At 45.8% G+C, this 21,810-nt stretch overlaps 1 protein-coding gene across 1 annotated transcript; it reads right to left on the bottom strand.

The window, feature by feature from the left end:
- Nucleotides 1–1,055: 1,055 nt before the first annotated feature.
- Nucleotides 1,056–20,145, bottom strand: ETS2 (ETS proto-oncogene 2, transcription factor). Its single transcript, XM_012501890.2, has 10 exons — nucleotides 19,867–20,145; nucleotides 15,879–15,950; nucleotides 12,862–12,973; nucleotides 11,584–11,703; nucleotides 10,995–11,195; nucleotides 8,951–9,034; nucleotides 7,393–7,614; nucleotides 6,268–6,531; nucleotides 4,330–4,448; nucleotides 1,056–3,327 (listed from the first exon to the last, which is right to left on the bottom strand). Exons 2-10 carry the CDS (start codon nucleotides 15,948–15,950, stop codon nucleotides 3,112–3,114), a joined length of 1,410 nt encoding a protein of 469 aa, XP_012357344.2. The 5' UTR covers nucleotides 19,867–20,145; the 3' UTR covers nucleotides 1,056–3,111.
- Between the last annotated feature and the right edge of the window lie 1,665 nt (nucleotides 20,146–21,810).

Raw genomic sequence — 21,810 nt, 5'->3', positions numbered from 1 at the left:
GCAACTAAGGAATTATACTTTGTTAAGTTTTGGCATAGTAAAGAAAGAATATCTACAATTATCTGAAATAGCCTTAAATGCTCCTCCTTTTTTCTGTTACATATCTGTTAGGCCAGATTTTCTTCACATACTCTATCAAAATATATGCGAACAGATTGAATGCAGAAACAGAAGAATCCAACTCTAATACTAAACCAGACATTAAAGAGATTTGCAAATGTGAAACAATGCCATGTTAACTTTTTAAAAAATAATTACTTTTTGCAAGAAAAAAATGCTGTTAATGCCAATAAGTAAAATTATTTTTAAATGAATTCTTTTAAAATTTACTTTAATTTCTAGTATGGAAATTATTGATAGATATAACCAGTAGAATGTTAGTAAATGTTTAACAATCAGCACTGTGGGGGAGAGAAGGCCCTGATTTGTAGTGTCTGCTGATTCCCATGGTGTAAATACTCTCATCATGCCCCATCTCAAGCTACCATTACTGATGCGGTGATGGGAAGAGACACGTAGCTCTCAGGAGAACGCAGTGAGCTGGCTCTAGCACACCAGTGAATATAAGCTTGTTGGCATACTCACTAATTTTGGAGCATGTAAAGAGAATAAATTTGAAAACAGGTGTCCTAAGACCACCATCACCTTAACAACGTCAGAGTCCACTGAGGGGACAGAGTGTTGTGGCCTCAGTTCCAAAAGTACTTAAACCTCAAATTCTAATGTACTTAATATAAACATCCCGGAATCTCTCCTCAGTTATCTCTGCCAAGCTTCTGGCAAAGAAAGACATTTGAATCTTTCTACTATAACACTTCCTTAAAAGAATTTTTTGCTTTGAAGGAGCACTTTTTGGGAATTCTTTTAGGAAGGGCTCAGAGTTGATTCCAATTTGGGTTGTGGTTTCTAAGTCACTTGTGTATAAACCAGTTAAACAGAGACTTGCCGCTTGATGATGGAATGTTTTGAGTAGAGAATGGATCTGGGATTAACATCCTTCCTCCAACTCCTTCATGCTGCGTGTGGAAAGGAAGAACGAGGACTATCACAAAGAGTTTATATAAACAAAATACTTTATTATTGAGAGAGTAAAGGCCCAATTACAAAATTTTTATACTTAAGATCTGTTTATTACCATGCCAATGGTTTATAAGGACTGTAGTTTCCGTAACTATTAGGCTGAACCCCATGAAACTCCTTCTTTGTAGATAAAAGCCAGTCTAATATTGTCAATTTCACGTGGTTCAACCTCACATACAATGAGCCAATGCTTAGGACTCTTTTGGCAGCAAGATGTTCCCAGTCACATGTCTGTTTATATTATAAACAGATGTCCAAGTGATAAATACATCCCTCTTGAGAAAAACATCCTGTGCTTATGTATACTGGGAATGGTCTTTTGTGGGTATTGAGGCATCGCAGCTCTGACTTTGCTCTTCCCAGCTTGCCCGGCCACCCGATTCCTCAGTTTCATCACAGGAGGATTCTTTACAGATGTCAGCCACCGGTCCAAGGCCACACAGCTAGTAAACAGACAAGCCTGTCGGACTTTGAAACCAACTTGACCGGGTCATTTATAAAGGCCGGGAACACACATGACTCAGGTGCTCTTTTTAAACGACTACAAAAGTCTCCATTTCGATCAAAACGTTTTCTCCGAATGAATGGCTCTGATGCTTTCTCTTTCCCATCTTAAGTCCCCGCTCTGTGCCTCAGAATAGTCTGTGTCCAAGAAAATAAGAATCACGTCATCTTGCTGTGGACACTGAGCAAAAAGGAGCAGCATGCTATTAAGATGGTTGAGACACACGAGTGAACAAAGATGGGACAAACCGTGCTTAGTTCAAGAGGTTTCATCAAGACCCCTACCGCCCCCCGTCCTTCAGCTCTGTACAGTAACTTTAACTTTACATAGAGCTGAGATAAAAATAAAGCTTTCTTACAAATTACATTTTTTTTCCAGTGAATTACTTTTGCAGTAAAAATAGCTGCTACATAAATCCCTCCTGATCTCTGAAAAGGAGTTGCATATTTCCAAAAATAGTATTCTTATTTTAATCACACAGAAGAACGTGGAGCACAGGAAGGAAATGGCTGGGTGGTCAGGGAGAGGTGAGCTGTTGGAGAAACACAGTTAAACTAAAAAATAAAATCCATTTTGTGTATAAACTGACTTAAAGGCATGCAAAGATGTGGAAAACATATGCCATTTGTCAAGAAAAATACTGCTTTATAGCTTTTACTTTACAATTAAAGGAGAAAGCAGAGGCCAGATATAACCCCAGATAATAACATTTAAGTTTCTCATAAAAACTCCCAAATGTACAAAGTCCTTGCCAGACAACCAAGGCAAGAAAACCCCCCAAAACAAACAAACAAACAAAACACAAAAAGCAGGGATTACCCCCTATAGGCCTTATCCCTGTAAGTCTATTAAATGTAAATAATACATACATTACAACTTCTCTTAGTCGGCCCTTGGCAGATTAAATCTTTGCAAAATTCCATATGTGCTATTGAAAAATGAAATAAAACCTCAGATATCTGAATTCTTATTTCAAATACAGTTATATAATTATTTTAAATTACAATATACAATTTCTGTTAAATAGAACTGTTAAGGGATTCTGAGAACAATTATAAGACCCTAATAATATATACAAACTAACTTCTGAAATGACGTGGTTGTTTCCTTCCCACCCTCCTACCCTCTCAAAGAGGTTTTGCATTTGCTGTTCCTGGTTGCAAAAGGCAAAAGAAAATCTAAAAATAGTTTGTGTGTCCACGACATGCTCGCTCCTTTGAGAATCTCAAGCAGCCAGAACCATCCCGTCCCACGGCCTGCCAGGCGCCAGGATGGCTTCCCGGTGCCTCTTTCCCGACCATTTTCACTTAAAAGCACTGTGAGTAGAATTAGCTGTGCTGTTGCTGCCACAAGTGAGGCAGCCTGGTCAAGAGGCGTGGTTTGGGATGCAATAAGGCCACTGCTTCTTGGCGACTTTCCTGGACGTTTTCAATCCTGCCTTTCCTGGGTCCTCGGAGCAGCTGGTCAGGATGGGCTTCCCACTCAGTCCACGAGCCTGGGGCTGGCTCAGGGCGGTCCCGGCGACCTCAGTCCTCCGTGTCGGGCTGGACGCCCAGGATGGCGTGCAGTTCCTCGGGCGTGAACCCCAGCAAGTTCTGGAGGTCGCACACGAAGCGGTACACGTAGCGCTTCCCCGACGTCTTGTGGATGATGTTCTTGTCGTAATAGTAGCGTAAGCCCCGGCTCAGCTTCTCGTAGTTCATCTTGGGCTTATTTTTCCTCTTTCCCCACCGGCGGGCCACCTTTGGTGAACACAGATGGAAAAGAGTTAAACTCAATTTGTCAGTGAAGAAAAAGTGAATGACATTCTTCCCTGATTATGATTCTGAGGCAGGGTCACCCTAGAGAGAACTTGACACCTTCACAAGGTCTGCAGGAGGACCTTTTGAGTACCTCTGAGTACCTTTGAGTACCTATGGCAGGGGCACTGTGTCCCCAAGGGGCAGAACCACTGTTTGCTGTGGTGGTTCTAAAATCTATCTGCGGGAGACCTCACTCCCTGCTCCCTGGCCCCAGCTCAGTGAAACCTCCTGGGAGCCAAGGGTTCAGAGCCAGGAGGGTCCCGAGACCAGGGAAAGGTGGTGTCACCCACCCCTCCAGGCTTCTATTCCAACTACTGAAGTTAACAGGTGCCGAGTGGGATTCTGAGATGTGTGATATACTCATTCCTCAATGCTTGTCTCCCAAGGGAACTGGAGGTGGGGTGGGAATGGTGACAGATTACGCTCCCCGGTGCCAGAGACCAAGGGCTTCTCTCTAACGCTTTTCTGGAGGGGTTGGTGTCCCACCTGCCCTTGGCCTTCTCCTTTAGACAGGGCTCCTGGTTCTAACTCTGCAGGGCTCGGGTCAATGCTGCTGGGCTCAGCTAAGGAGCAGACAGAAGGCCGGCTTGGGGCCACATGAGGCTTGTTCCCCCGATGGACAACGGCAGCCTTCGTAAGGCATTTTCAGATGGTTGGCAGAGAACCTCAGTTTGCACCTTGGGCCTCTTGATCAGACAACTGATCAAGACAGTGAAATCTGTGCAACGCCCTTGTATGAAGCATACCCAGAAAACACTGTACACATTCATCAACAAAGCAATGACTCCACTTCCATTTTCCCAACAGCCAAGGATGCCTCATGTGGAAAGATTCTCATCAGTACTGGTTGAACCCTTCTTTGTGCCCAAAGAACTGAGTTTTTGAATGCAACCAGGAAATCAGGTTTCCAAGCCCAGAGGTTTCCCAGGGCTCTGGCCATACCTCATCGGGGTCGGCGAGCTTAAACTCCCATCCGTCTCCAGTCCAGCTGATGAATGACTGGCAGGATTTGTCTGATAGCAGCTCCAGGAGAAACTGCCACAGCTGAATAGGTCCACTTCCTGCAGAGAGAGGGAGGGAGATGGATCATACCCTTTCACAGATGTAAAATACAGCAAGGCTTTAACCATCCTAATTGTACATGCTGATTTAGGAATGCAGACCCAACTCTCTGAATGGGGTTCCGATTGACAATCAAGGGTGGCACTCAAGGTCTTGGTGACAGTACTAAGTGCTTTAACGAGATGGGGCTGGGCACCAAATGTGAGTTCCTCCTCCACACTGCCTACTCTTAGAAAATAAGGTCACTAGACGAGACACTCTTCCCTTTGATTGCTAGGTTTGTTCTTTCTGGAAGAAAGTTTAGGGCCACCAACTCTTGGCATTAAAATTCCCCATCTGGTTTAATTGTTCCTTATGCAAAAACCTTCAAGGTTTATTTCTAGAAACACCCAGTGGGGCAGAGATGGGGGTGGCTGAAGGGCTGTTTCATCACAGAATGAGGCGTGTCATACGTGGGATCCCATGCCACCTTCCTGCCAAATGACCATGTATAAATTGCTTAATGTGAGCCCGGTTTACTCAATAGCCACGCGGGGTCACATCCGTTGCCTCACAGCCTCTGTCTGGTGAAGCATGCTTTGCCAAGAGCTTCTCGTGCACCTGTTCTCGATTGACATTTAGAACTACCACCTTGCAAAGCAAGTGTCAGTGTGGTCCTGTTCTAAAGCGGAGGGATAAGAGGCAGCTCAGAGGCCAGGTGCCTTGTCCTGGATCACACGCCCATCACAGCAAACAGGAGAAAAGCTTAGATCTTCCGACCCTAAGCCCAACCTCTTTCTACCAAATAATAGCTCTTCCTCAGAAACGCAATGGCCGTTATCAATAAAGCTTTGCTGTAAAGCACGGGACAGGCATTCTAGAACCAGAGCTGTGTGACCACCGATAGCTGTCTACCTGTGAGCCAATTTCGCCATCTGTAAAATGGCCTCATACCACCCCCATGCCAGGCTGTCCTACAGACTACAGACTGTATGGCTACTTAACCACAGAGTTGGCAGTCAATAAACACAAACTTATGTTACTATTAAAGTGAACCACACTAACGTTATGGCTGTTTGTTCTTCTCAGGCCCTGAACTCCCAATAATGAAACCGGTAATAGCTTTCACACACTCTTTCCGTGTATTTTAATACGTTTACGTGGCTGGTTGTTCTTGGATGACAGAAAAAGAATGAATGCCTCAGTATCCTTATTTTAAACTTATCAGTTTTTTTTAAGTTAGGTAATTTCAATCCACAGTGGCTCCATATGGTTAAAAAAAAAAAAACTCATTTAAGGATACATGAAGTAGTGAAAACAAAGCCCCAGTATTTTTGCTAAAGTACTGGAAATACCTGTTTCTAAAAACAGCTTTATATTTGTCCTCTGCCTAGAATAGCTCTCACCCAAACCTCAAAAATAAGAGCAGATAGATTTTAGAAGCAAGAAAAGGTAAACAGCGCCCATATTATTTGAGACTGGCTCTGCTGCCCCTCCCTAAGCCAGTTTACATTCTTTGAGATTGTTGGAGTGGGTGAGTCAGGGCTGAAGACTGCACAGGCCACGTCCCCTGCTCCAACTATTCCTCAGAACGTCCCAGGTGGAGGGAGTGGCCTGTCGATTTTCATTCACTCCATGGAGCTCTGTGTACATGAAAATTCCTCCAAGTGTGGCTTTTGTTGAATTCAGAGATACAGCAAGCCATGCATAAAACATGGAGTGTAGAGCACTGGTGTACCTAGCTTAGAAACACCCTCGGTGAACGTGGTACTGTGGCTTGAAAGCAAGGGACAGGACCCAGGAGCCTGGGTGGCCAGGCTCTCGGAGTTCCACACACACCTGTGAAGCCGGCCAGCACGGCTGCAGGTATAACTGGTTTGCCTTGCTCCACGGGGTCACTCCTCTCTTGGATGTAATCCTTGAAAGACATGGTTGGCTTATTGAGGCAGAGAGACTGGCTGCAGTCATCTTCGAAGCTCTCGAAGGAAGGAACCCGTTGCACATCCAGCAAGGACGACTGGCTGTTCCAGGACTGGAGGAGGGAGTCTGAGCTCTCGAAGCTGTCCGCACCGTTCTCAGGGGAGTCGTGGTCTTTGGGCGTCCCTGGCAAAGACAACCAAACACATACTTTGATTCCTCCAGGGCACACTTGGTCTTGGGCACGACCACAGCATCACCAACCACTACCAGTGCAATCGTGCATCTGCTAGTGTAGAACCACTCAGACTTCTCAAAATGCTCTCTACTCAGGTGCTTATTCCTTAGGGTAACTATACTACACAAATCCTATCTTCCATCAACAGTAGAATGAATAAAATTCTTATAATGGAATACTATACAGTGATGAAAAACAACACGTGGCTGCTATATCCAACAACATGCATGTATCCCAGGCATCATGATGAGTAAAAGACCAAAACAAAAGAAAACATACTGCATGATTCCATCTATGTCACGTTCAAGAAAATCAAAACCTAATCCATAATGATAAAAGTCAGAATGGTTCCCTTCTGTAGGGGGGGGATGTTATTGATGGGAAGGGGTATGAAGGAACCTTCCAGGCTACTGGAAACTTCTCTATCTCCATCTGGATGGTTATTACATAGGTATACATACATCCACAAATTCAACCAGCCATATGACCTGAGACGTGTGCACTGTATTTATGTTACATCTCCATAAAAAGGAATGCCACATTCCTGCATCGCCTCCATAAATATCCCAAAGCGTGGAGAAACCCGGTTGTAAGAGCAGGGACTGTTTTGTTTACTCAATGCCTGCAGTACCTGGGCCAGTACCTGAAACACATTAGGGGTATGCTTGTTGGAAATCCACTTAGAAGGAGGGCTTTGACCTCCTTCTCTAACGGCTGAATCCAGGAAGTATTTCTTAAGAGGTTCATTATGGCTCTGGGATTCTCAGAATCAAACCAACAGCCTTGTTGAAAGATGCTTCCAATCTTACCAGAATTGTTGGTGAGCAAATTCAAGTTGCTGCCTGGGAAGTCCTGACTGACAGCGCAGTAGGTGACGCTGACGGAGCTGAGCCGAGACTTGGGGAACATCTGAAACTCCTGCTCGGAGCTGAGTACGCTGGGTGTGGAGGCCGGACACATGCTGTCCAGGAGGCCGCCTTTGGGGTAATTCTGTGTCTGCATTCCGTAGGGCGCCTGCTCAGTGCCAAAACCTGGAACAGAACAATCAGACGGCAGAGCTCTTAGAGTCAGTGTTAGCACCGTAACTAACCCCTAAGAGCAAATCACAGGTGGGCACTCCACACACTCCAGCCCTCTTCAGGACCTCAGTGGAGACCCGGGCTTTGGTGGGGGTCTGTCACCAGGCCTTCTTCTCAAACCACTCATCTTCTCAACCAGCAGCCCTCTGCCAAAATGACTGCAGCCTCTGCAGGCAGGACTCAATGTTCCTATTTCTACAACCCTAGTGCTTTCATGGGACCTTCAGGAAGACAGGGCTCACTGGCTCTTTCAGCTTCCGAGGAGAGTAAGGCTCAGACAGACCAAGTGATGTGTCATGCACTGTGTGATTCACAAGGAGCAAAACCAGGCCATGAACCCTGTGTGCTGAGGCACAGCCCACTCTGCTTTCTGCTCCTTCATCACACGGCTCCTGTCTCTGTTCATTGCGGAATAATTTATTTTCTGGAGAGGGAAGGAAGCTCTCTGACTCTAATTCAGGTTCAGGCAGGCACAGGGTGTCCCACTGTGTCACGTTCAGAAAGACCTCCTGAGCAGGAAGCCCCCAGTGGGGCAGGGAGGTGGGCTTCACCGGGTCTGAATGGTGGAGCTGGGGCCAGAGAGAAAACACTGGGCCGGACCACCACCACCCAAGCCTGCTGTTCCGAGGACCCCTCCCTCGTTGGCCTGGCCAGACCACGTGCCCTCCCCAGTACCGGCAACAAGAAGAAAGGACCCAGATTCCATGACAGCTCTTTAAGCTCCCAAGTTCAGAGCCAGTTTACAAATTGCTTTTCACGCACTCTGTGCCTGCCGCCTCTTGTTTGCTACACTAAACCAACATTACTGGTGACCACGGTAATCAGCTCACTTCGTTCTGCTCCTTGCTCTAAGAATTGCCTGGACTAGCACTAACAGTGCAGACCTATGGAAGATCGTGTGAGCCACTTAAGCAATTGCGAATGTTCTAGTGGCCATGTTAAAAAAGCAAAAAGAAACAGGTGAAGTTACTTTTCTTATTTTACTTGGCCTCATATAGCAATTATCATTTCCATATGTAAACAATATGTTAAAAATTATCAGGGAGACATTTTATATTCTCTGTTTCATACTAAGACTTCCAAATCTGGTGTGCATGACTATACTCTTCCTACACATCTCATTGTGGACGAGTCACATTTCAACGGCTTATAGCTCAACACCCACGTGTGGCCACCATAAGAGACACACAGGTCTAGGTGGCCCCTTAGGAGCCTACAGTAGAGAGAGTCCAAGTCTACTGGGAAGACTGAAGACCAAGTTCTTAAGGGCAGAATCCATCGGACTGACCTAATGTATTGCTGTTAATCCAATGAGGAACGGAGGTGAGGTGTGAATTTTCTTCATATTGATCTTCTGTCTTTTCTTGGTTTTCTGAAAAGCAGACACAGGAGAACGTAAGATGGCAGATGTAGGTGAAAACTACATAGAACAAATTGACTTTCTGAATTCCTGTGAGATGACAATTTTAGAATGATGAGATGCACGGAGTGCTTCACATTTAATCTCATGGTGCTCCATGTCCCTGCCTGTCTTTTTCAAAAAACGAGAGAAAGCAACCCATTTTTCCAATTACTAAAATAAATTTTCCAAAATGAATGATGTCATCGGCAACACTAAATTTTCTATCGCAAAAGGTCCAGATGGTGTATTGAATTCATTCATGCATTCAAGAAACAGTTAAGTATTTATGAAATGCCATCTGTACCAGAGGCTGCATACAGGAAATTAATAAAATGGATGGTGTCTGCCCCCGTGAAGCTTACAGTTCCACTGCTTCCAAACCTGCACGCTTCCCCAGGGTGTGGGAGGTCTCCAGGGCTGTGGGAGTCTGGGACAGGGAACACATGTGCCCAAGAACTTTGAAAGGGAAGAGGTTTGTGTACTGTGTATGCATACTTACTACGAATATATTACAAAGTGCACATGCACCCGGAAACCCAAACACACACTAACTCACAGGAATGGCAAAACAGGCCCAATTTGCCAATAAACAAATCACCAGAAACTTGGTAGAAAAGCCCTGTCCAAGTTCAGAAAAAATGAGGGTCTTTAAAAATGAGTTTCCCTGGCCCTCAGAAGCCGTAACTAAAAAAAGCTAGCTGTTGAATCCTAGGTGTTTTTGAGATTCTGAGTCTACAGTTGATTAGTGTGTTTAAAATCAGTGTGTTTAAAATCAGTCAGGTGAGGACTAGTTCCCTGAATTCTATAAACATGCTTATTTTCTTATATTTTTTTAACCTAAATAATCCCTACTGTATTTTCTCTTTCTTTTCCTTCCTTCCTTCCTTCTTTCCTTCCTCCCTCCCTCCCTCCCTCCCTCCCTCCCTCCCTCCCTCCCTCCCTCCTCCTTCCTCCTTCCTTCCTTCCTTCCTTCCTTCTTCTTTCGACAGAGTCTCACTCACAAAGGCTGGAGTGCAGTGGTGTGATCTCAACTCACTGCAACCTCTGCCTCCCGGGTTCAAGGGATTCTCCTGCCTCAGCCTTCTAAGTATCTGGGATTACAGGCATGTGCCACTATGCCCAGCTAATATTTTTATTTTTTGTATTTTTAGTAGAGACAGGGTTTCACCATATTGGCTAGGCTGGTCTTGAACTCCTAACCTCAAGTAATCTGCCCGCCTCGGCCTCCCAAAGTGCTGGGATTACAAGTGTGAGCCACTGCACCTGGCCTTCTTTTCTTTTTTAACTCAATGTGTTTTAAGCATTGGTCTCCCTGCTATTTTAAGTTTTGAATCAAGACTTTCTCTGTATTTGGTGAGATTTCTACTGATCAATGGCCAGTTTCTGTACAATACGATAGTGTGTAAATATATATCAATTTCTCACTTGTTTAAAAACATACCCCACCCCCTCAACAATCCTCAACATCCAAAATACATTCCATTTGGATGTAGGAAAATTTACAGTAGAATTCACAGGGTTTATGTGAGTAAAGGCTCCCTTTCATTAAGGCTGCCATATCTCTTAGCTCTGTAAGGTGAGCTCAGAAGACGTGGGAATTCTTGCTGTCCTACATATCTGAGTCGACACGGACTCCCGTGATGAATAGAGCCAGCAATTAGCGAACAATTTAGTGACTAAGGCTACTGCCTTGTGGCTATACTTGATGCTATACACACACTCACACACACTCACACTCACATAAAGTGGGATAAAAATCTATAATCACTGCCATATATCTGACTCACTTGAGTGGCATTTTGAGGCAAGGTACTCTATGTCATTTCAAGTGGCAACCCTAAGGTTGAAGAACACCCACGTGACTTTCCCAGTCAGTCTTCCCGGCCACAGCTCATCCTGGACAAGGAGAAGCAAGACATTCAGCTGGTACCTTTGATCATTTGCTCCAGATGTTCCCAGAGAATGTCACCCACAAAGTCAGGTGCCAGCTCCAGAAAGCGTTCCTTGCCAAGGTTACACAGCATCTGGCCATTCATGCCGAACCTCTGCAGATTCACGTTCACCAGGCTGAACTCGTTGGTGGCCCAGAGAAGCCACTGGCATACCTGTTGCTCACTCCATAGCCAGGGGTCTACCAGGAGAGAAGAAAAGATGGAACACACGAGGTAAAAACAGTGGAAAGGTAGTGAGACCACTGTCATCCCTAATTTATGCACCAAGTACCGACATATACCAGAACCCACGAATGAGCAAGATACCCTGATGACACGTCGCCATTCTGACACGACCCAGGCACATTTCAAGACACCAGTAACGTGTCCTTCTACTATATATTTAATGAGTTGTGGATCAAGTCTTCGGTTGATTGGGGTGAAACAGAAACTGGCTCAGGTTAACGACATCTATGCTACTCTTTGCAGAATACCCCAAGCAAAAGCTTAACAAACAAGTCAAGATCAAACAACTGCACTCAAGTTGGTTCTTCTCACCCAACGCAGGCTCAGGAAAGCAGTACTTACTCTTTGGAATGCCGAGGCGCCGCTGTTCCTTTTTGAAGCCACTGAAAGTAGCTTTTAAGGCTTGACTCATCACAGCCTTGCTGCACGGGGTTAACAAAGGCAATTCACAGTTGGCGGAGTCTGGAAGGAAACCCCCCACGGGGACATTAGGACTTCACGTTGGTGATATCGGGTGGAGATTTAGGAAAGACATCTTAGTTTTTGGAAAATAACAATTTTGATCTCAAACCTTGGCGTGGTTCCTTAAAACAGAGTAACTATTAACAAAAAAGTTTTCTGACTGTAATTGAGAAAATATATGTCTCAGAACTATACTTATTAAAAAAATCTAAAATAAAACTCAAATTTGATTCTATTTTGCAAAGCGTCACAAAGCAGTTGTGCGTAGGGAAGACTGCTAAGTCTATTTTAAAATTGTAGGCAGTGAAAAGAATTGCATGGTTTCTGGTCAAAAGGCTGAAGGGACTGTATCATTTGGAAGTCACTTCCATTAAACTAGGCATAGAGCTGAGAAGTGAGTGTGATATGAATGTGCCGCACTCAGCACGGTAATGGAACCACACCTTCCATTTTTATTGAAAAACAATCTTCTCCAGACACCCTCAGCAATTTCAAGAATGATAAATGGCTGCCATGCAGTGTTATGCTTACGCCAGTGTATGCGTTTTAATTAATTTTCTGGCCTGTATTCTCAGCACCTACTTCATATGACACAGTCATCTCTGGCATGTTTCCAACTAATAGCTCTGTCACAGTAATTGTATGAACATTATCTGACGCGCTATTCCTTTAAGAAGAATAAACAATGACAAGAAGAACTACAGAAAGAACTACAGATGGGTAAGGATTACAAAGAACAATTTGTTGCCCCAAAACTCAGGGCAGGGGAGATGATTTAACTAATGATGCAAACCCAAATTACAAGTTTGGGTGTGTTTTAATGTCTACTCTTCTGTGTGTTTTCCAGGGCAGAGCAGGGAGATGAGGACCTGCTTGCTAATGTTGAAAACATCCAGGAGGGACAGCTCAGGGGTTCCCCTGCAGTTTCCTAACAGCGGCTCACTTTGGGGCGTCTGGCAGCCAAGACATCAGAATCCACATCAGAATCACCAAGTTGATACAAATGAAAAACTGCCTTCTCCCAGGTCCAGAACTTCTGGCTATTCATATCAAAGATTCCAGATACCAACATTTCTCGCTTAGGAACTGTCATCTCTTTATTAACTGAACTACTTAGGAAAATCATGCACAATTTGTCAAGTATGAGGAATAAATTACCATGAGAAATGGAATCCAAGCCTGTTGGCACTTCTTGCAGTGTTTGCTCTTCATTTAGAGAAGGAAAAACAGCAAACAGGGACCCATCAAAGGTGTCAAAGGCTGGCTGGCGCTGCAAAAACAGATGGAAAAAAAAAAGGAAATACAATATTTAAACTAATTTAATTACCTATTGTAAAAGTGGTCCGTGGGCAATCCTACCAATAGTCTCTGATTAAACTGGCAATTTTGAAGCAAACATGGAATCAACCAGTCAGTCCTTAAAACAGACTTGTAAAATGGTCAAAGTGACTGAAATGATTCTATTTTACTGTGGATTATTATTATTATTTTTTTGAGACAGAGTCTCACTCTGTCACCCAGGCCAGAGTGCAGTGGTGCAATCTTGGCTCACTGCAACCTCCACCTCCTGGGTTCAAGCGATTCTCCTGCCTCAGCCTCCTGAGTAGCTGGGACTACAGGCACCCACCACCACGCCTGGATAATTTTTGCATTTTTAGTAGAGATAGGGTTTCACCATGTTGGCCAGGCTGGTCTCAAACTCCTGACCTCGTGTAATCCACCCGTCTTGGCCTCCCAAAGTGCTGGGATTACAGGTGTGAGCCACGGTGCCCGGCCACTATGGATTTATTTAAGTAACCTCACAGAGTCGGAGTGACTGGGAATTTATTTTAGTGGCCTAATCCACTTAAGTTAGTATATTAAATACACAAATCTGAAAATAACAGAATCTTACAACGGTGTCAAGAGGAGCCTCAGAGACCCCTTTACCAAATACCTGACCCCCCGTTACATTGAGAAAAATTCAATTAGGCTGTGTGTATAAGAAAAATGACCCTTGACAAGGCTGTCTGAGCACAATGCAGTTAAAAGGCAAATGACGGGATAAAACACTGAAAATCAAACAATGAAATACACTACTTTACCTTTGGAAGCATTTATTTTGAAATGTTTGCCATGAAACAGTTTAACTGAAACTAGAGATGCTTTTCCACATCAATTCCAATGGTTTGGAAAATAGTAATACATGACAAAATTCCTTAACGTTTCATTTTATAAAAAGTAAAGTGTCTTAAAAATGAACCCCCCCCCTCCCCGCCCCCAGGCCAGGTGGGGTGGCTTATGCCTGTAACCCCAGTGCTTTATCAGGTTGAGGCCAGAGGATCACTTGAGCCCAGGAGTTCAAGTCTGTGGTGAACTACGATCAAGCCACTGTACTCCCGCCTGGGCAACAGAGAAGGACCCTATTGCTTAAAACCAAAAACCAAAAAACAAAACAAAACAAAATAAAACAAAAAAAACCCAAATCACCTACTAAGGGGAAAGATTTCCAAAGGAAATAGGTTTAAAGTTAAACTAAACTATCTGCAGAAGAGAAGAGACACACAGAAAGATAAAACCTTACACTACCTTGATTTCTGAGCACTTTACGTAACATTTATGAAAGAAATAGCTTTTAATGTAAGACTTATTTGTAAGTAACAGATAATGTCTGGATTCATCATTGCCTAAATTGTTGAGGAACATGTGAAGAAAGACTATATTTTTCCAACATAAGCTGGAAATCCCATGTTATATGTAATACAATGACCCATCTGTTGAGTCATCAATAAGAAAATGTGTAACACATTTACAAATAAAATCGGTTACCCGCTTTCTTTTTAGAAATGCAGAACAATGAATGACGCATTACAAAAGAGGGCAGGCAGAGGCTGGAGCCTAGCCCAAAAAAATCCAAGTCAATGATGACCAACTGCCTGACATCTACGAGGAAAACCAATCAATCAGGCAAGTGCAAATTACTCATCTGGATTTACAAACTACTTTAGAGCAGAGCTAATTTTGGTGAAACCTCCAATAAACTTTTAAAGTTCCCACAAGCACTGCCCAGGCGACTAAGAAATGCCTTTCCTAACTGTAAATTCTTTTTTTTTTTTTAAGCCAAGAAGCCAAAAGACAATACAAATCTGCGCTTCCTATTTCAACACATCAATTTCAGCAACGACTGCTTCTTTTCCATATCCAGAAACCGCATAAGCATCGTCAAATTATTTGAATTAATAGAAGGATTTTTCTTAGGGGTGTGGTTTCAACTTAATACCATGATTTCTTGTACCACTTCTGCCATGCTTAAAATGTCTGGCCAAATCAAACAAGCAAACTCACTAGGCTGAGGTTTGATGACCTTTAGAATACTGCAGAAAGGACTGTGCTGAGTTTTGCCTCTTTGGGTCACATCACACAAATAACATCAATAATGATATACAAAGGAAAATGTAATATGCCAGAGACGTACATCATCATTATGCAAGATGCCAAACTTTGAGGAGGCCAATTTTAAAATCATGCTTCTGAAACATGTTTACTACATAATGCTGAAAACAATCAAATCTTGCTGTCATATTTGGAAAAGACAAGTGGGAGATTACCAGTTTGTGCTACTAAAGAATGTTCCCAAAAGGAATGATGATAGAAGCTACATAAAATGTTTATGCAGCAGAGAGGGCGCTTTCATTTTTCATCTGGTTTTTGGTTTAACATAAGTAGGCCTGCTTGTTCTCTGCGCCAGTAACAGGCTACCTACAATTCCACGGGCGCTGCGCTTTCTGATAAGAGCTGTAGCGGTAGGGTCTGTCTGCCTCTTCTCTCTCATTTCAGTTCTTAAACAGCTTCCCATCAACCAAGGAAACTCCTGGGTAGACAGAAAAGGCAGTAGAGACAGCCTCTCCAGCTGTTTCATTGGGAGTTATAGGATTTTCACCGGGAAGGAGCCTCAGAAAACAAGCTATAAAGGCCTTTGGTTTCATATCGTGAAGGAGAAGCACACATCAAGACACCCATTCTGCAGACCAGAAAACTGAGGACCAGAGCAAGTAAGCAAATAGTCTATAGTCACATGGCCAATAAATTAAAAAGCCAGGGCTACAACCAGTTTTCTGGGACCAGGCCATTTTTTTCTTTCCTCCTAGAGATCGAGTTTTCCAATTAAAAAATAAAATTAAGACTTGCTCACTCACCTTGAGTGTCCCTCTGTAACTGTTGGCCACAGGGGCTACCTGGTCCATATTCTTGATTCCGAAATCATTCATCTTAAAAAAGAAAAAAAAAAAGAGTCAAAGAGGCAAAGGATTAAGTACACTAAACTCATCATTGGTGGCATCAAGACTTGATCCTGGCTGAGTTCTACAGCTAACAGGTAATTCAAAACTGAATGCAGGGAATTCTTATTTAAATGGCTGTCCTCCCAAAGGTCTCAAGAGGAAAGCATTTCTCAGTATCACAACGGGATATGCTATTTCGGTGATTGAATAATAATGCTGATTCCCCACTGAATTCTACTTAGATGTCACAGAAAGTCACTTGCTGGCTGGCTGGTCAGAGCCTCCTTGCTGGGTTAGCAGCCTCCAAGAGGGCCTGGGTCAGGCTTTTCATTCACATTTCCATGGTCAGCTTAGGTGAGCACTTGGGTGGGTACAGTGGGGCAGTGGGCCGCCTGCAGTCTGCTCTGGACACAATAAGCTCAACCTGAGAGCTTCAGGACAGCTGCAGGGGTCATTTCCAGAGACAGGAAAGGAGTCCAGGAAGCCCCCTCTCTTCCCTTCCACTCTCCAGGCTGTGAGAAAGCACACACCCAGGGAAGGGATCAAAGGGAGAACTGAAGACCAAACCCCCTTACATGGTCCCAGATCTTCCTGCTTTGAGTACAGACCTCAAAATATTTCTGCTTTGTGTGTTGCTTGGCTGTGCACTTCTTCAAGAGGAACTGATTCCAAGCACGGATCTGCCTTACTTCCTCTGACTGAGTCTTAATCTTCTACTAGGCCTGGGCTAAGCAATATGGTACCCACTTGCCGTGTGTGGCTACAGAGCTCTCAACGAGTGGCTAGTACGAATCCACACATACAAACTAGCTCTCAAAGACTTAGTGGAAAAAAGAAAAAAGCTCAATAATTTTTATACATACATAATATTTTGAATGTATTAGGTTAATTTGAAATACACTGAAATCAATTTCACCAGCTTTATCGTTTTTAACATGGCTATTACAATGACGCTTGTAATTGGACAATGCCATAATAGATTGAAAATTTATTTGGAGCTCTAAAATGTAATTGTTCAGCCAGGTAAGTTACATATCAATAAGAAAGATACTTAGATAATAGAGTAACTAAAACTCATTTTCAGAGACCTTGGGTTAGCACTGATGAGTGGCCTTCACCTCTAGGGTGATTCTTTGCCCTCCCAGGTTCATGGCTATGGAACTGAAGGCTGGTAGCAAAGCTCTAAGCCCAGCTCCATGGCCTCCACTGGGTGCTCTTACCTGTTTACAACTGAGAACTTTAAGTAATTAAGACAACATTCAACTGATAGAACTTACTGGATGTGGTGAAATAACACATGCTTACTGAACTATTTAATTTGCATTTATTTTCTTGTTTTCTCTTTATGATCAACATTATGGCAAAACCAGACCTTCCAAGAACCCTGCTACCCAACATACACCCAACACACACACACACACACACACACACACACACACACACACACACACCCCTCTTGGCTAAAAGGCAGCAGGTGAGGCCAGAGGCATCAGAAAATTCTGTAAAAACCCTCGGAGTGCAGGTAATGATCATGGTAGCCAACAAAGGCTGGTCAGCACTGGCAATAAATAATAGTCCTATGGGAGGACAGAGAGGGGCAGCAGTCTTGGGTCCAAAGTGGCCGCATTCACTCAGAATCTCCACTTGGTGGATTATGTCACTTACATTCACTCAACAATCAATAGTCTCTCCTACTGATGGCTGCAATTGCCAGAATGCCTAGTTACTAAGAGCTAAGCCCCGTGCTGGGGGACCATCCACTCCTACCTAATTGAATCTTCCTGCATCCCTGAGAGGCAGACGTCATACAGTGAAGCAATGGAGGCCCAGCAACATGGGCAATCAGCCCAGGATACACATAGCTACCAGGGGGGCCACCACAGGGCAAAGTGGAGATCAAACCCCAGTTGAGTATGGTCCTAAATCCTGAGTCCTCCACACAGTCCTCTGTGCCGGGATGATGAACATGAATGATGAGGAATGGACCCTTCGCACCCCATCCTGATATTACCAGATCAGGCCCTTCTCACTACTTCCAATGTGAAATGCTCCTTCCTCTAGCGCTTTATGTCATCTATCTGCATGAAATAAGTCCTGGTACCTGCTGATTAAAGAAATAAACAAGCCTCAAACAGAAGGCCAAAATCATAGACATCTTGGGTGTTGCCAGTTATCCATCCAGAGCCGGATGGGTCAGCTCTTTTTCTTCCTTAGGCTTGCAGACTGCTTGCTGACTTGATTCTGTTTTTCAGCTACTGTGAGATGGACAGAGAATGAATGTGGAAGGCAGTGGAAAAGCCCTGCCCAGCTTTTGTGTACAAATACCAGGAGAAAAGGCAGCCTACCACTCCCACATAAAGAGCTGTAATTACTAGCTACAGAATAGAATTCTTTTGTTGTCCAGCTTTTAATGAGTTTTGTAAAAACCATGCAGAATTAAAGTGCTCTTCTAAATGGTTTCAGGCAGACACACAACTAATCAAATTTAAGCTTGCTTATTTTACTCAACAGGGCTTGTTAGGTGGCAGACAAGCCAAGTTTTTCCACATAAATCAATTTCAAGTTTGGTGTTGCTGATGGATCACTGCTTTTAAACAAACAAACAAAAAAAAAAGGGATAAAGAGCAGAAATGTAACAGCTGAGAATGGTTAAATTTAAAAACAAAGCGAATTTGCCTGACAACAGTACCCTTATTGGAACAAGTAATCACTTATGTAAGATTATTTAGATAAATTTGAAAACAAACAAAAAATGAAACACCACAACTTTGTAACACACATTTGAAAGTAGTTTGCTTTTTTCGCTTTGAAAGCGATCAGTTTAGAGAGATGAATGACTAATCCCAGAAATGAGTATCTGACCGTTTCCCTGCGGATGGTCGGTGCTAACATTTACTGTGCTGCGCTACTACTCAGAATTTTAATAAAGCTTAACGTGGAGATTTATCTCCCTGATTGGTGGTGGTGTGGGCAGGCAGATAACGCACAGGCGCTTCCATTGTATGGAACAAATATAATCTCTTACTGGCAAATTAAAATAAATTACTCCTATCTCCAAAGGGGACTGTTCATTTCTTTACTTTCTAAATAACTAGCGCGTCAACTACTATTTTAGGCTACCTTGAAATTGTGTACAGGCTAACATAAAAGGCCTCCTGCCGTAAAAAATAAAATAGGATAACACACGCGCAACCCAAACACACACAAGCACTCAGTTACCCCTTCATTCAAATGCTGTATGAACGAGAAAATAAAGGCAGCCCGGCGCAACCAGATCTCATTTCCGACAGGTTCCCCACGCTCTCCTCGCAGGACCGAGGGGTCCCCAGCCCGGGCCCTGGACGCGGCGAGCAGGTGACCATGGCACCCCGCGCGCCGCAGGTTCCCGCGGTGCCGCAGCCTCCAGGTGTCTTAGGCGCCCCAGATCCTCCGGGCCCGGCGCCGCTCCAGGAAGTCACCCTCAAAACCGGGGCGCCGGGCCACCTCGGACATGTTCTCCTGTGCCCCCACTCCCGTTCGCGAAATCATGTTCGCCAGGACACCCACTGGGCAGGACCCCCTACCAGGCCCGCGTTTCCTTTTAAAAACAAAAGCCAGCGAAACAAGCCAGCGCGCCCTGGCCGCGCCCGCGACTCGGCGACCCTGAAGACAGCGGCCCCAGCACCAGGAACCCTGGCCGACCCCGCCAGCCCCGGAGGCCACTCCAGAACCAGAAAACGAGGCGGCGCGGAACTCGGACGCGCGTCCCTAGAGTCCTCGAATCAGCCGCCACCCCCACCTGCACCCCCGGCAGCGCCCCGAGATCTGCGTGTCAGTGCTCCCCGCGACCCCCGCCCGGGCCCCGGGTGACCCTCCACGGGACTGGAGCCGCGCGCCGGGCGCTCTCCGTGGGCCCAGCTCTTACCGCGCCGCTGCGGGCAGGGCCGGCGCGCGGTCGGGACGGTGGCTGCTCGGGGCCCGCGGCTGCTCGGTGCGTGCCGGGCGAGGGCGAGGGCGCGGGCCAGAGACGATCGGGGAGGCCGGACGCGGGCCGGGCGGCTCCGGGAGCTCTGAGCTGGAGCGACACCGCACTCGTCAGTCGCTGGAGGAAGTAACCGGCCCGTCCCCCACGCGGCGCGCTCTTCAGGAGCGGGAGGAGGAGGGAGGAGGGAGGAGGAAGGAGGGACGGCCGACTGGAGGGGAGGGGAGGGAGGAGAGAAAAGAGAGGGGAGGGAAGGGGAGGAGAGAGAAGAGGAGGGGAAGGGAGGTAGGCTGGATGGGGAGAAGCGGGAGGAGAGGGAAGGGGGCAGCAGGAGGGTTGGGGAGCTGAGGGAGAGGAGAGGGAGCGCACGAGGGGAGAGAAGAGGAGGGCGGAGGCGGCGAGGGAGCGCGGGGCGGAGTTGGCCCCTTCCGGCCCAACCTTCTCTCCGCCTCCTGCTGTCACTCGGCTGGGTCCCTCTCCTGCTGGCCCTGAGGCCCCGGGACCAGGGCCTCGGCCCCACGTGCGCGCGAGTGTGCGCCCTGGGAGCCGGGCGGAGACTTTCCGTGGAGCGCTCGGCGTCCTCCCTGGGGCCAAGGCCCTAAGGCCAAACATGCCTTTGAAATTCCGCAGCGACGGAGCAGTGGTGCTGGTGGCACCGAGGGGCAGCCGGGCTTGGGTAATAAGGCCCTGAAATTGAGCCGACCCCATTCTTGAACCTCTGAATGGGCTTAGGACTAATGATCATTCTATCACAAAAAGGCTCCAAATGAGGCGCTTCCTGTAGAAACCGGGCCCCGGCTGTGTCCCCGAGTCGTGGTGCTGATCGCGCTGCTCCCGGGAAGCCCCGATCCCGCAGGCTCCGCGGGAGTGGCGCCCTCTGGAGCTGAGCGGTGCCCAAGTAGTGACCAGCCTTGGCCGCGCTTCTCTCTGGGCTGGGCACATCATCGTCACTCTCGGAGGACTTACGGCTCCCACTTTACACAGGTGGGAACTGAACCTTAGGATGAATAACCTGCCAGGTCAGATCAATGAGAAATTCACGGTGGAAACCTGAGTTTATCTGACTCCCAAACCCTGGTCAAAACCACCCCCTACACTGTGGTTTCCGTTTTTATCAGAAGGTGCTTGAGTCCATGGCTGTTTAGACTCAGGTCACATGCTCAATATTTTGCAGGAAAGTTTAGATTCCTGAAGTTGTGGATGAAATAGGAAAGCCCAGCTTAGGTGAGGCCACAGGGCTGAAAGCTGCTCGCATCTCAAGGACTGGGGCGCCACCGGGAAGGGAGAGGAATGGCCCAGCTTCTCTGTGACTCAGGGTTCTAGGTTTCCATGGTGACTCTGGGTCTAGAGTTATCCGGATAATTGAGATAGCGGTGCGCCTTAATGTTTCTGGGTCCCCGAAGGTCTCCAGGTATCACCGTGGCATGAGTCACAGTCAGAATCTATACGGCTGAAACAATCACGTATAGGGCAAGTGATATTTCTTGGAGATTGAATTGATTCTGATGGCTTCTCAGTGTATATTCAGGCCCAGATTAGAGAACACAGATAGGTCAAGAAAGAGTTCCATAAATGGAATACAGATCCATAGTAAGTTACCATGGAGACATGAGTATGTTACTATTTTTTTTAAAAAACCGTAGCAGAAAATACTGACTCATCTGGGCTGCAGTTTCAGCTAATATAGGGTCTTTCTCCCTCAGGCTACTTGCACAGCCCTGAGAAGCTGGGTGTAGACAGCTGCTCCCCAAAGCTCAGCTACTTCCCGAAGCTCACTTGCCCCAAGCAGACTGCCTTGTCCCACCATGCCTGCCCTTGTGTTCATGGGTGCTGAGTGCCAGGTGCTCCAGGGCTCCCTGAGTCGCTGATGGGCTCCCTGAGTGGAGA

This window comes from Nomascus leucogenys, chromosome 25, assembly GCF_006542625.1.
Source record: "Nomascus leucogenys isolate Asia chromosome 25, Asia_NLE_v1, whole genome shotgun sequence".
NCBI lineage: Eukaryota > Metazoa > Chordata > Mammalia > Primates > Hylobatidae > Nomascus > Nomascus leucogenys.
The sequence above is the reverse complement of the archived record's forward strand: the minus strand, read 5'-3'. Positions and strand labels throughout refer to the sequence as shown.

Excerpts from the sequence above, each read along its gene's own strand:
- ETS2 (XM_012501890.2), bottom strand. The coding sequence starts at position 15,950 with ATGAATGATTTCGGAATCAAGAATATGGACCAGGTAGCCCCTGTGGCC. Across the intron at positions 11,704-12,861 it reads CTTGGATTCCATTTCTCATG|ACTCCGCCAACTGTGAATTG; the intron begins GTAATTTATTCC and ends GTTTCCTTCCAG. Across the intron at positions 4,449-6,267 it reads CGTGCTGGCCGGCTTCACAG|GAAGTGGACCTATTCAGCTG; the intron begins GTGTGTGTGGAA and ends CTCTCTCTGCAG.